General features: G+C 49.0%; 2 protein-coding genes across 5 annotated transcripts; one reads left to right on the top strand and one right to left on the bottom strand.

The window, feature by feature from the left end:
* The first annotated feature begins 1 nt into the window (after nt 1).
* On the top strand, nt 2-2,525 carry LOC118511093 (DDB1- and CUL4-associated factor 10-like). Of its 2 annotated transcripts, none has more exons than XM_036053795.1 (2): nt 2-164; nt 343-2,525. In XM_036053795.1, exon 2 carries the CDS (start codon nt 392-394, stop codon nt 2,306-2,308), a length of 1,917 nt encoding a protein of 638 aa, XP_035909688.1. In that variant the 5' UTR covers nt 2-164; nt 343-391; the 3' UTR covers nt 2,309-2,525. The 2 variants fall into 2 exon arrangements, with proteins under 2 accessions (XP_035909688.1, XP_035909689.1); XM_036053796.1 differs by having other exon boundaries at nt 46-251.
* Nucleotides 2,526-2,767: 242 nt separating this feature from the next.
* LOC118511072 (formin-2) lies at nt 2,768-13,001 on the bottom strand. 3 transcript variants are annotated; one of them, XM_036053730.1, is made up of 8 exons: nt 11,929-13,001; nt 9,252-9,947; nt 7,676-8,422; nt 6,969-7,135; nt 5,157-6,573; nt 3,376-4,464; nt 3,003-3,300; nt 2,768-2,930 (listed from the first exon to the last, which is right to left on the bottom strand). In XM_036053730.1, exons 1-8 carry the CDS (start codon nt 12,338-12,340, stop codon nt 2,819-2,821), a joined length of 4,938 nt encoding a protein of 1,645 aa, XP_035909623.1. In that variant the 5' UTR covers nt 12,341-13,001; the 3' UTR covers nt 2,768-2,818. The 3 variants fall into 3 exon arrangements, with proteins under 3 accessions (XP_035909623.1, XP_035909624.1, XP_035909625.1); XM_036053731.1 differs by having other exon boundaries at nt 5,256-6,573; nt 11,929-12,994; XM_036053732.1 differs by lacking the exon at nt 9,252-9,947 and having other exon boundaries at nt 11,929-12,982.
* Nucleotides 13,002-13,188: the final 187 nt, after the last annotated feature.

Below are 13,188 nucleotides of genomic sequence, written 5' to 3'. Positions count from 1 at the left end.
CGAAAGAGTCGGGTTGCCTTTGCTAAGTTTTTCGGCGTTGCATCCGTTGTTTGGCACGGATGCGCCTTCTGCTGCAGTCCGGGAACTCCTCAGCACACCTAACAACAACACGGACGGCTCTGTTCGTTTGTAAGCTGTTTTGCTCTACATCTGCTGGATAAGGAGTAAGTTTTTTTGTTCTAATTCACCGATTACACCAACAACACCGTATGCTAATGCGAGTTCGCTGCCGTAGGTGCTATCGATTTGCTGTAATGCTGTACCCTAGAAAATGTCTTCCACATCGGTCCTGCCGGTGCAACAGCGACTACCAATGCTAATGTTTCGATTTACCATTTCTAGCGACAAAGGAAACCACACCGACCGATCCACCGGGGACCCTCTGCCCAACATGAATGCTGCGGGCGGTTCGTCGAACAGGTACATGCCGATCCATCAGTGGTGCACCCGTCGGGAGCGTGGTTTGGTGGCTCGGTTTGGCGATGCAGACACAATACACCGGACCATCTACCGATCGCTCGAACCGAAAAAGATATGGAACGACCCTGGCCGATTTCCGGGCATTGTGCGCGATTACGGTGGCGCGTTCAATTTGGAATTTTCCCCTGATGGCACGCTACTAGTTGCGGCCTGCCAGAAGAAATCGATCGTACTGTTCGATCCGCTGACGGAGATCCAGATATGTGCCGTCAAGAACGCACACACCGAGTGTGTAAATTGCATCAAGTTTATCGATGATCGTATATTCGCTACCTGCTCCGACGACACGACGGTCGCGCTGTGGGACATCCGGAATCTGACTACGAAGCTGCGAACGCTGAACGGGCACAGTGGTTGCGTGAAGAACATTGAGTACTCCAAGCGGGATGGCGTGCTGCTGTCGTCCGGGTTCGACGGATCGATCTATGCCTGGGAGATCAACAACTTCACCGAGTATGGATCCGTGTATCGGCGGGTGCTGCACATGTCGGGACTGTTGAGGTCGCGCCTGACACCCGACGAAAGCCGGCTAGTGCTGAGCATGAGCAGCGGCTATTTGATCATCATACACGATCTTGATCTCGCCAATCTGGCCAGCGATATCGATGGATTCTATCCCAACGTGTACCGGTTGATGCAGGTCGGTCGGCAGCTCATTCCGATGGCAGCACGCTTCAGACCGATGTTTTACACCAAGCGCAAGAAGAACCGAATCGAGCTGGTGACAGACTTTCCGCCCAACAACAATCCGGAAATGATCAGCGGGCTGGCAATGCACCCGCAGGGCTGGTGTACACTGACGCGAAACGTTTCCACGGACGAAATGACCGAGTGGTCGGTCGTGCACGACATACAAGAGCTGCCGAAGGACGAAGCGATGGATGAGGATGATGAGGAGATGGTTGAGCGTGAGCAGGACCGCCGGGAGGAGGGAACAGAAGAAGAGGTCGAGGAGCCGGTGAGCAGCGGGTCGGATCAAATGGTCGCCGGGCCTCAGCCCGGTACGAGCGGACTTTCCGGACGATCGACGCGAAACAGTCAGATGGGCAGCGTGTTTCGGTTGAATGTTACCATGCGGGAGATGATTCCCTCGGTCGACGGCAACAATGAACCAGCCGTGGCCGGTGGCGCTGGTGGCAGCAACGAACCCGAACCTTCCGGCAGTCGTAGCAATCTGGTACCAGCAGTACAGCAGCCGGAGCCTCACGGTGGGGAAGCGGCAGGCCCGAGCGCGCAACCAGCACTGCCTGCAGGCGCTGCTGGCCGTCAAAATGGTCGTGGCAGACGAGTGATGGTAACGGGGCGCTATCTGCGCTCCGACATCGCTAGCACCGATATATGGGCCACCGAGATAACGTTTCGCGAGCGTAAGAACATGCCAAACCCGCAGGTGCGCAACAACCGCGGCCAAATCTATGGGATAGTGTCGGGCGTCAGCTCTTCCGCTAGCACCGGGTATACCGGGGCGGGAAGGAAGCGTGTCACCGAGACGGTTGCCCACAATGCGCCCCGCATGCTGTACTACATCCAGGAGTCGACTACCAAGCAGGAATACATTAAGGAGTCGTGCTTTTCACCGGACGGTCGAATAATCTGCTCACCGCACGAAAATGGTTTCCGCCTGCTGTCGTTCAATGACCGGTGCAACCAACTGCAGCATGCCACCGGAATTTGGCGCAACGAGAACCCGCAGCAGCTGCAGGAACTGAAACACAAGCAATGCCATTCGGCCATGGTCGTAAGCAGCCAGTTCAGCTCGCGATACCCGCTGCTGGTGACGGGCTGTTTGCTGGGCAAGATTGTCTGGCATCAGCCGGCCTTGTACTAACGACACGCGCAATCGTGCAAGTAATTAAGTGTTCATGGCTGCATTCAAACTATCCGCTCTACCGCCGGTGCGTAGTTTGCTGTTGTAAAGGTTAGGCTCCACATACTTAAGCACATGTGGTCGAACGGTTGGGGAAGGACAATTGTAATAAGGACTCTTATTTAAAGTAAACCGATCTTTTGATCGCAATAAACACCCGTGGAGTAGACCGTCGTAATTCCTGCTCGAAGCTTTTGAAATGTAGTACAAAATTGTTGGGCATCCAGACTCTCTTTAGATATTTTGATTAACAGAGACATCAAACCGATAACGGACGAGGTCTTCGAGGACGAATGGTCCTGGTAAACGAGGTCCCCTGGAAGACGAGGGGGCCTTTTGACTGGGAGGATTCTTGATAACTGTGGCCCTCTACACGACGGAATCTGCAGTCGGCCACCACTCCACCCAAGGATTGGCATGTAAGTTTTTACCTTATCATTTTATTATACGTTTCTGTTCCATTTTTAGCGCTTAGCTTTGCATCAACCGTTTCATGCGCTCCTTCAGCGAACCGGGTTTCGCTTTTGCTGTGGCTTGCTTTGCACCGGCCGGTGCTGTCGATGGACGTTTGGACTTTTTCAAACTGAAAGTCAGAGACGCAGAAAAGAACGTGTGTCAGTAGCGGTACGGTATATAAGGCACCAACTTTCCTTACAGTTCATTAAGGTGTTGCTGCATTTCCTTTTTAAAAATGCTCCTAAAGTCGTGCGCGAACGGTAGCCACAGCTCGAAGAACATTTCCGGCTTGCACTCTTCCAGCGTGCCCGTCTTGGGCGTAAAATGGTAGAAGCGCATCGTTCGCACGAAGCATTCGCAACATTCCTCCAGCTTGCAGAACTGCTTCTCGGTGCGTGCCGTCGCCTTTTCGATGAACTCTTCCATGATTTCCTTGAAGGGATGCAGATGGTCTTCCGTTGACTCCAGAATGACTCGGTCCGCAGTCCGGCGGCACTCTGGAAAAAGCAAAGGAGCAGCAAAGTTGGAAATTTATTCCGCGGCGTCGCTGTACAATCCTGCCGCATACGTACCTTTCGTTTTGGCGCGCAACATGGTAAGCTGCAGCCGGCAGTCGTCGTAGTCCACTATGACAGCCTTATCCAGATCACCCGGATCCGGAATGGGTAGCTTAATTTCCTGCAGTATAATGCCACTCTTGCGACATTGGCTGATATAAGTACGAATTATGAAGTGCAGCAGCGTCGTGTTCGTGTCGGCCGACTTGACGTCCTTGAGCTTGCTTAAAATCTCCAGCCCGAATCCGTCCGCCTGGCCCCGGGTGCGATTGCCTCCGTTCATGAAATTGCCCAGCGTGAGGATGATCGAGAACAGATGCTTCAGCTCTTCGCTCTCCATCAGAAACTCGCACACCTGCTTCACTGTTTTCAGCTTGCGCGAAACGCCTTTGTAAAGCTCCTCAAACTCGGCCTGAAACACGATGCACGAAATGCGTTCTGAGAAGAACGATATGCTCGATATGCGCAGCAGAAACTGTTCCGGCTGATCCAGCGGAATCGCATTATTGTTGTTGGCCACGCTGGTCTCGGCGTACTCGCGGATCTGCATCAGCTCCTCGTCGCTCGCCTTGATTTCCAGGATCTTTTGCATCGCTTCCAGGCTCACGACGGACGTGTCGCAATGGTAGATGGCGCACTCTATTTCGTCCCATTCCACGTGCAAGCTTTTCGCGAAAATGCCCACATTCTGCGATCGCTTGCAGTCGAGTATTTTGATCGTCTTTTCCGGCTTTTCCACCTTCTCCCGCAGCTTCGGTATGATCACTTGGCGGGAAAACAGTTGCGTAAACTCTTCCAGATTATCGAGACTCGTTTCCTCCAGCTCTTGCCACAGTCCTAGCCGCGTTTCCGGTTCCATCGAGGCGGGCGGCGAACCGTTCGCAGTGTCTAGCAGCTTGGAGCTGGAGCTGCATTGCTCACCACCGTCAGTCGCTTCCGCGTTTGTTCCTGCGTTTGTGGCGGTGGATGCTCCATCAGTTTCGTCGCTCAGCGACGTCGACATCACATTCGAGCCACTGCCAGCGCTGCTCTTTGGTGCTAGAATGCGGGTCCAGTAGAGCGGTTTCATCGGTTTCGGTGGATTGACCGGCTGTTTGCGAAGAACTGGCGAAGGGAAATTGCAATTAAAAATTAGTCTTTCTTGACCGAACCGGCGGAAACATAGCTACGAGTGTGAGACACAAACTACCAACGGAAACAACAAAAAACAATTGAGGACCTAAGAACCAAGGAAGAGTGGAGTAACAGTGAACGAAAAAGGAACGTATTAGGGGAGTATTGTTGTACATCTACGTAAATTTCGCCCAAGGCAGTGCATGAGGACAGGTTGTGGTAAACACGAGGAAAAAATATTTTGCAAAGAAGACTAAGCATCTGATATTGTCCTTTTGAAAATTACATAGCAGTTCTAGGAACGGAAAACACACCCCCAAAGAGCATTTGAAATTAAAAGAAAAACTGTACAAAAAAAGCTTCTCAATGTGGAAATCAAATTTACAGCAAAAGGTGAGAAAAGTTGTAACTTTCTTCTACTTCTACCAATTAAAAGAGGGGATCCGATAAACTCCGATAGGATAGAAAGGAGAGGAAAAGAGGCTAACGACCGACTGGCCCTCGCTCTCTACAAAAAAAAAAAAACAAATGTTACTAAAATTTCTTCAGCTGGGTGGTGGGGTGCTTGGTAAAAGTGTGGTAAATAGTAATAAATCGTGAAAATATCAAATTGAGAAGGGAAGAGAGAGAGAGAGAAAAAAAAAACAGGAATTGAGATTGAGAGAACAAAAACAAACGCTTACTATTCGCCGCATACCATCCTCCGGGCACTGGTATGGGTAGTGGTAGTGGCGGAGGGCCACTGGTGTTCGCACTAGCAGAGGCACTTGACGCTAATTTACCTGGTCCAAGCGGTGGTGCAGCATTCGGCCCATTCGCACCCATCCCACCGGGCGGAGGGGGCGGTGGTCCGGCTGCCAAAGCTGCAGTCCCAGCAGCTCCGCCCGCACTCGAACCCATCCCCATTGGTGGGGGCGGTGGAGGTGGCGGAGGAACGGAAGAGGGTTTACCCCTCTCGCCCGGCATTGGAGGGGGTGGTAATGATGGGAGATGAGGTGGAGGTGGAGGTGGAGGTGGTGGTGGTGGGGGAGGAGGAGGGGCAGGTGTCAATTGCTGTAAACCGGTCACCACATTTGCCGCCGGTGCGTTGCTGAAGAAGAGGGGTGGTGGGGGTGGAGGAGGAGGTGGTGGAGGCGGCGGCAGCGCCAGGGGTAACGTAGGCCCAGTGTCAGAGGGACATGGAATGGCTGGATCCTGGTCCTGGGAATGATTGTTACTACTGGGTTCAGTTTGCGTCTCGCGCGTTACCAACGTCGAGGGCTGTTCGCTGTCCGGTTGCTCTACAGACGATTGGCTCAAAGCTGTGCTTGCCGCCGATTTTCGCATTTTGGCGCAGCTAGAGCAAAGGTAATTCGCCATCGATGGAGCACACGGCATATTGCTATCGTTATTGCTATTAGGCCTATTTACTTCGTTAGTAGACGCCCACGTTTTGCTGTGCTCTGGAAGATCACTTATCTTGCTGGCAGTAATACTGGTATTTAGGAATGTTTGGAACGCAGTCGCAGTCGTCGTTGTCGTATCACTTGCAACGCTACTTCGATTCTGATCATCCTCACTGTGCTCTTGAGGGAGAGACTTCCGCTTTGGAGTGCTTGTGCTTGCAGCGAACACGGTGTACTCGGTTTCGCTTAGCAGATCGGTCTTGGCCTTGTCGTAGACTGTGCAATCCGTCTCGTTTAGCAGATCTTGGATCAGTAACCGGTAGCTGTTGCTTAGCGATTGATCGTTCGTATGGTTGACTCCCCCCATGTCGCCCGCACCAGCCTGCACGCCTTCGCTAAAAAACAGCTCCAGTAAAATGCGCTTCAGCTGGGCGATCGTTTCGCAGCTTGCAATCCGGCGCCGTAGGAGCAGGAAATCATTTTCCTTTCGCGCATCGTTCTGTTCGAGGCTGGGTTCCATCTGGGTACCGTTTTCAGATTTAGTTGCGAGGTTGTCCGTATTTGTGCTAGTAGATTGGTAAGAACCGGCTTTGGTGGTGGTGCTGGCATGTGCCGTCGATGCATGGGGCCACACGACGTGTGGTTCAAGTCGGCCAGGAGTAACAGGTGTCGGTGTTGGTGGTTCGGTGTGTGTCCACTGGTACATTAGGTTCGTCTGAAAGGAAGTAAGTTACAGAAATAATCGTTAGATGAAATTCGCTAAGAACCTCCTTTCCCGTTTTACCCACAACAGAGCCCAACTAGCTTAGTAATTGCTCGATGATTACAGGTTGATCTCTCACACTCTCGTTCACTCGCCACAAACGCATTTTACAAACTTGTTTACATTCAGCCTAAAATTCACTCACACGAATACACAATCCGTGACCCGTTTGTTATCGTTGTCACCACAGTCTTTTCGTGTTGTTTGTCAACACCGGTCCTTATCGCTACAAAATGAGTTTTCATCACAAAACAAAACTCATACTTCAATTGCTCAAACCCCTTACCTGTTAAATACTATTGAAATATAAATCCTGAAAATGTAGCAAAAATTAAGGAGAAACTCACCCGGAAAGTGTCTTGTGGTGGAGCATGTTTGTCTGGGATCTGCTTCATGACCCCGGCCACAAGAAGATTTGTGCAGTATTGGAACAGCAGGGCTTGCAGATCCTGCTCGTTTACGCCCGGTATGTTCGCTGGTAGCGACGATGATAGCCAGTTCATCAGCATGTGTCCTAAAATCGGAAAAGTTCAATTAGTGCGCACTCCAAGCCGCAGGTAACAGTAACAGCTAGTTTAGTGGACGATTCAATGCGGAATGTTGGGTTTGTCCGGAAGATGAACCTTGAATAGAAAGTATGACAAAGTGCATACACAGTACTAGCACTTTTTATTCCACAGTGCGAAAGGAATGAGTGGAACTCTACAGTGATAATGGTTAGAGATAAATATCGCCACTTGTACTGATACGGTGCATTTGTACATGCGCGCAATAGTTAGGAGAAGAGGTGAGATTGATAAGCGATACGGCAGAAATGTACAATGTTGTCTTTTACGCTCGAGCGAGCAACTTATGCCTTTTTGAAGTTGTGCTAAGAATTTAAATTATTAGAAACATGCATTTCGTAAACGGTCACATGGTATTGCTGATGATGAGTGCATGCTGGTCTTTGGGTAAATTATTAGCCGGTTAGCCTACAAACGATCAACAAAACTAAACCATAAGGTATTAGAGAACATAGCAGCCACTGTTGCGCCTTGGAAACGGACTTTACCTTCAAATTTTTCGTACGAAAAAAAGTTGAGCTTTTCTGGGACGTACGACGGTCGTACCACTCTGTTGGCCGGGGCCGTACCGGTACCACTGTTAGCACCGGTCTTACGATCAGTTAGCACAGGTAGCTTGGTGCCCGCGTAAAGGCTAGATTTGGTCAACACTTTCGTAGGTTTCGTCCCATTCGCTGGGGAAACGCGTGTTCCGGGACCGGTTGAAGCGGTTCCATTGCTACCTGTAATGGTAGCAGCACCGGCCGTCGTTCTACGGTGCGACAGAGACACTCGCTTCCGTTCCATGCTGTCGTCGTCCGGTGAGGGTGTGGATGATTCCGATGAGTCATATACGGCCGTTTCTGGCTCGATGCTGACGTTGCTTACGTTGTGTTCGATGTGCAGATTCGCATGTGATGATGATGATGATGATGGTCTGTGGCGAGAATGGTGTTCGTTGCAGAAGGGGGCATTCTGGCGCTTGTGCTTTGCTTGTCCAAGTTCTTCACGTTCAATGGCAACGGTGTCACCGATGGTTAGCAGCGAATCATTGCTGCAGGTTGGTAGTTGAGCTGGTGGGGACTTGTGGCGGCCAGTCGAATGGGGTTCGGTAAGATCGCAGATGTTCTCTTCCGAATAGTAGGCCTCGTTAATTTCGGTCGCAAAACCGCCCTGCGGTGATGCTGGATCAGTAAAGATTGAGTCGGAACTTGACGATGTGGTACGGTCGCGTAAGTGTATGACATTCGGTGTATCTACAAAAAAGATCATTATCATTCAGTAGAACCGAAATGCGCAATGCTCTAGAAGCTTTATAACGTGGGTTCAGGATGACAGGGAGTCTTCCCTAATACAATCTACTGTCTAACTACAATACAATTCTTAATTGAACAAAAATGTAAGCTATAAGAAACTGCTACAAGTAAAACTATAAAATACAATTGCTGAAGCAGTCTGCTTGAAACTAGGCACTATAAAATGCAACATAAAACCGTAAATAACTAATTGCACTGCAGCGCATTAACTTGATCAACTCCCCAATCGCCATGTATGGCCCGTTCCGTTCTTCCCTTCTCGTTTACTTCATTCATAGGATTCTATGAATGAGTGCTGTGTGCGTGACGTTGGCAACGCTGCACACACTCTCCCAAACTATCCAAACACATTTATGCTGTGCCTACTCCGATCGTTCCCGGAGAAAGAATGGGAAGTACGATAGGAAATGATCTGTTTCGGTGGGCGGTCTAAAGCAGAATTCACAATCAGTTTAGACGTCTAGCTGCTGCTGCTACCACTTGGCTTAAACACACTCCGGGGGCAGAAAGATCACTTGCGGCTAATATTAACGGTACACACACACACAATCCTATCATGCCCCTTTCTTTTGCTTCCATTCCAGTTATTAGAACGCATTTAGCAACATTTGGAAACGAACAATTTGAATGTAAAAAGAATAAGCACGAAACGGCAAAAACACAAGAGCACTACCTCACTAAACACCAGTTTGCAACTTGTTGCATTCTACCGAAAGCCGCTAACAGCAAAGACAGCAAAGACAAAGTGTGTGACATCCAGAAGACCAACCTTTGCTGCGTAACGCCGCGCACGAATGGGACGAAGGTTGGCTTTCACGCGCGGCTGAATTTTGATTGAGCGAATTGGCCCTTTTCCACGAGTCGGTAGTGACAATGATCGGGTTCGCTGTTGGCTGCTGGCCACCGACCACACCACCACAACCACAGTCGCCGTACGTGCTGTCCGCGGCTGGAACTGGTTTGCTGCGTGCTGCTGCCGATGCTGCCTGCTGTCTGCAGTCGTGGGCCGGTTGGGTGGGGGTTTCACCATCGTTTGTTGTTATAGAAACGGCGGAATGCGTCGCGACCGGCAAGCCGCTAGCTTGCAGTGGTGTTGGTGCGCTGCTGCATTCGCGGGTGCCAGTGAGTGTGCTAGCGGGACCGGTGGAGCTGCTGCTGGTAGAACGGCTGGCAGCTGGCAGATGCGGGCATGTAGGGTGTGGCGGTGGTAGCATTTGTTGTGGAGGGTTGTGATTGTGCGTCTCTAAGCAGGTCAGCGACTTACAGTGAGTGGGGTGGGTGGAAGATGCGCTTGGGTTGGCGTTCAAGCCCCCTGTTGTGGTCGTTGATGTCGTCATCATCGTCGTCGTCGTCGTCGTCGAAGCCGGTACCACGGGTTGTGTGCGTTCAGTGTGTTGTGAAGCATCGCCAGTTGCGTCATCAACGGATCGCGACGCATCTTTTGCATGCTTGGATGGTTGGCCGTCTGTTGAGACGGGTCGTTCATTTTTAAGCGTTGTGTTGTGCGTTCGTCATAATTGAGAAAGAAGATCACAAAACATATGCTCAGCGAGGGTAGTTTGTTCATGGCAAAGGGGTGAACGACAACAATGACAAACCTCTCACATAATACGCGTAAATATAGTCATTTTTAATAGATACTTCAGATGACTTTATTGGCAGGGTATTATAGGTCTGCGAGAGTCAAACTGAGAGCTTAGTTCTGTTTAAAACCCATTACAAACTAAGCTTAACTAAGCTGAGAAACTATTTTCCATTAAGATGACTCAATGTAGAAAGCAGCTATTTCGTCTCTCTGCAGTGTACATGGCAGTTTAAATATTTACTAGATGTGTATTGTCTTTCTAAGCTCTTCGGCTCGCTAAGTGCCTTTTCGCGCTTATTAACACGCAGATGTTGACAATTTGAATGTTATGTGTAACGAGTGTGTACAGTCTGAGTATGGTTTAGCTTAGGGCTTCAATATCTTACATACATTTGATAACGAATACGGAATTCTATAGATGTGGAAGAACGCTAAAAATAAGACTAGTTTTTTTATGATATGGCTTTTCATCCATGGTCTTTTTTATCATGTCTCTTCTATACAGACCAAATATTACAGCTTTAGCACTTTATTTGGAGTAGATGTGGATAAAACAGTCAAGGATCTGCAATCAAAGATTTATTCTACTATGAGCTTTATGAGCCTAGCTTTTAGCTAAGCAATGAATTGGATGGTGGAAATTTTGAGATATTTTATGTTGAGCGATATCAACTGCTTCGAGGTCGTCTCATTTTAAGAGATGGACGAAAAAATCAACTAGGGGATAGAAATTGACAATCAAACCGTTTTGACCAACTCACCATTTACTAAATGAGCTAAGGCATAGAAAGAACTGAAAACGGCAACAACGATTCTTAATGCAGCCATGCCCAAGATACAGATAAATAAGCTGAAGGCCGCACTGCACCGGGGAGCAATATTTTTGTAGAATGCTTTTCAAACGTAGGATAACGAGCAACATTTTATCCGTCATTGTTGTCTGTAATCGCGCTGATTGTTGGTTCAATCGTTAGTTAATCGTCTTAAAATGTACTAGGCTGCAAAACAGCCTTTTTTTAGGCTTATCTGAACATAGGACTAATCAAGCTAACATTAACTATTGGTCAGGATAACATGTATTACTAGCGAATAAATTTACATTAACTACTATAAAAATAACTGCTTAGTATATACGTTTTCTGCTGGTAGACAGTATCATGCGATGGATTTCAGTTTTTTTATATATAAATTGCCTGGATTATAGTAATTTGGAGAAGGACTTTGATTTCTCGAATTCTTCTGGTTTGGCTACATTCAGCCCAACTTCAAGTGCATCTTTACGGGTTTGAAAATGTAATAAAAACTATCCTTTTGTTTTGTTGAGGTTCTGGCCATATCCGAATCACGCTTTTAAATTTAAGCATGGGCCAGCTTAGAAATTGAGAAAGTTTTTCTTTTATTTTTACTTTGGTATAACGATACCTAGAAGAATTATCTAAAGCAGTATTTTTAAACCGGTAATACAAATGGTCTTATTCTATTGTCTATCACTGTATGTACTAGAAAACGTGCCAACTTGTGGAACAGCTGTATGGTGTGCTTATCACACCTTCTACCCAGGCTGTATCTGACACGGAATGAAATTTGAACCATATTTTGACCCGCTTCGTATGCAAATCGTAAAATACATACGTGAGTACAGTTGTGTCAAGTCAAGCATGGCGTACGTGAAAGTGCTTCTGTGTATTATTTACCAAGTGGCAAATCATGGCCGTATCATCTCTCAGGGTCTCATTGCGTACCGAGGACATGCGGAAAGGAGTCAACGAGCAGGCAACGAGCGCACTTTTTTACGCAAAGCACTATCACAATTTTATATTCATTTAGCATTAAAAATTGTCTTGAGAGGTCCCATACGTACCATGTTTTTGGATGTAAGCAAGCTGCTCCTCGTCGTCGTGCGTATTCGAATCAGCTGATTTCTCGATCGGCGGTTCACCCACCTCGGCTGCAGTTTGCTCACGCCGTGAGCTGTTCCGGTCTAGGTGAGTAGCGACATCCAGCAGTATGTTCGAAAAGCCGTCCTCTTCCGTGTCAGCAGCGGCAAGGTCGCGCGGTTTGGTGCCGTCTCCCTCGGCGATGCCAACCCGACCGCCGGCCAACGACGACGTTTGGCCGTCGTGCTCCACGAACAGCTGCTTGCGCTTGCCGAATTTGATAAAGCTTCGACCCTTGGAGAGAGACGGCGTTTTGGACGACCTTGAGGCCGGTTGCTGCTCAGCTGACAGCACACTGGTCGGCTGTGTGCCCGCCTGTGCTTGTGTGTTTCCCATCACGCAGGTCCTGTCAAATCCTTCTGTTGTTGTTGTGTTTCGATTTCTGCCACCACTTTTCTCAATCGCACTGTGGCCGCGAGGATGTGTGTATTGCTAATATAGCCACCGAGCGAATGCAATTACTCACTCAACAAATCTATCATTAGCACTTAAACGGTAATGCTGGCTGGCCGCACACGCTTGCTGCAAAAACAACCAATTAAGACTAAAACACAATCGCGGCGGCAGGATTTCCCGTTCAACGACATCCTGACTCGGCACGGCACAGTTTACTTCGATCGTGGCTGTGTTGTGTGTAGAAACGCACCACCGATGACAGGCACCGATTGCGGCCCCAAAATTGCGCGTTTCTTTGCCGTTTGCAAGGTTACTTTGATAGTGCGACCGACAACAGCACGGCCGTATGGATTTTTCCGGCGCACACACCTTTCACTGCACGACAGCTTGCTTGCTGGATTTTCCACCTGCATTCACGGTGCATCGTTTGGCACTCTCACTTGGCTCTCATCTGCAGCACCATTTTCACTATAGCTTCGTTTCGCAATTGATCGAACCCGATTGCGAACTCGTGACTTGCGCAATACGCGACGGTAGACGGTGAGTTGTGGCGCGCGTTTTCCGCACAAAATTCAAAATTCAAACATGCGTACGTTTCACAACGGGCAAATACGTTGGATGCTTCGCGAATGAATGCACGACACTCAACACGTGCGTGCGTACGTGCGTGCGTGCGTGCGTTGTTTCTTCTATTCGTTCACGATGTTCACGTGCATTTTCTTTCACCGAGCGCGCTTCTTCGGCCGTTGCTTCCAGCTGCGTTGGAGTGTAAAATGGAACTACTGGCA

This window comes from Anopheles stephensi, chromosome 3 (genome assembly GCF_013141755.1).
Source record: "Anopheles stephensi strain Indian chromosome 3, UCI_ANSTEP_V1.0, whole genome shotgun sequence".
Lineage (NCBI taxonomy): Eukaryota > Metazoa > Arthropoda > Insecta > Diptera > Culicidae > Anopheles > Anopheles stephensi.
The sequence above is the reverse complement of the archived record's forward strand: the minus strand, read 5'-3'. Positions and strand labels throughout refer to the sequence as shown.

What these genes read in the sequence shown, in the direction of transcription:
- LOC118511093 (XM_036053795.1), top strand. Translation starts at nt 392, where the DNA reads ATGAATGCTGCGGGCGGTTCGTCGAACAGGTACATGCCGATCCATCAG.
- LOC118511072 (XM_036053730.1), bottom strand. Translation starts at nt 12,340, where the DNA reads ATGGGAAACACACAAGCACAGGCGGGCACACAGCCGACCAGTGTGCTG. An exon ending in TTCGTACGAAAAATTTGAAG is followed by an intron (nt 7,136 to 7,675) that starts GTAAAGTCCGTT and finishes TTCCGATTTTAG; the next exon opens with GACACATGCTGATGAACTGG. An exon ending in GTTGCGCGCCAAAACGAAAG is followed by an intron (nt 3,301 to 3,375) that starts GTACGTATGCGG and finishes TGCTTTTTCCAG; the next exon opens with AGTGCCGCCGGACTGCGGAC.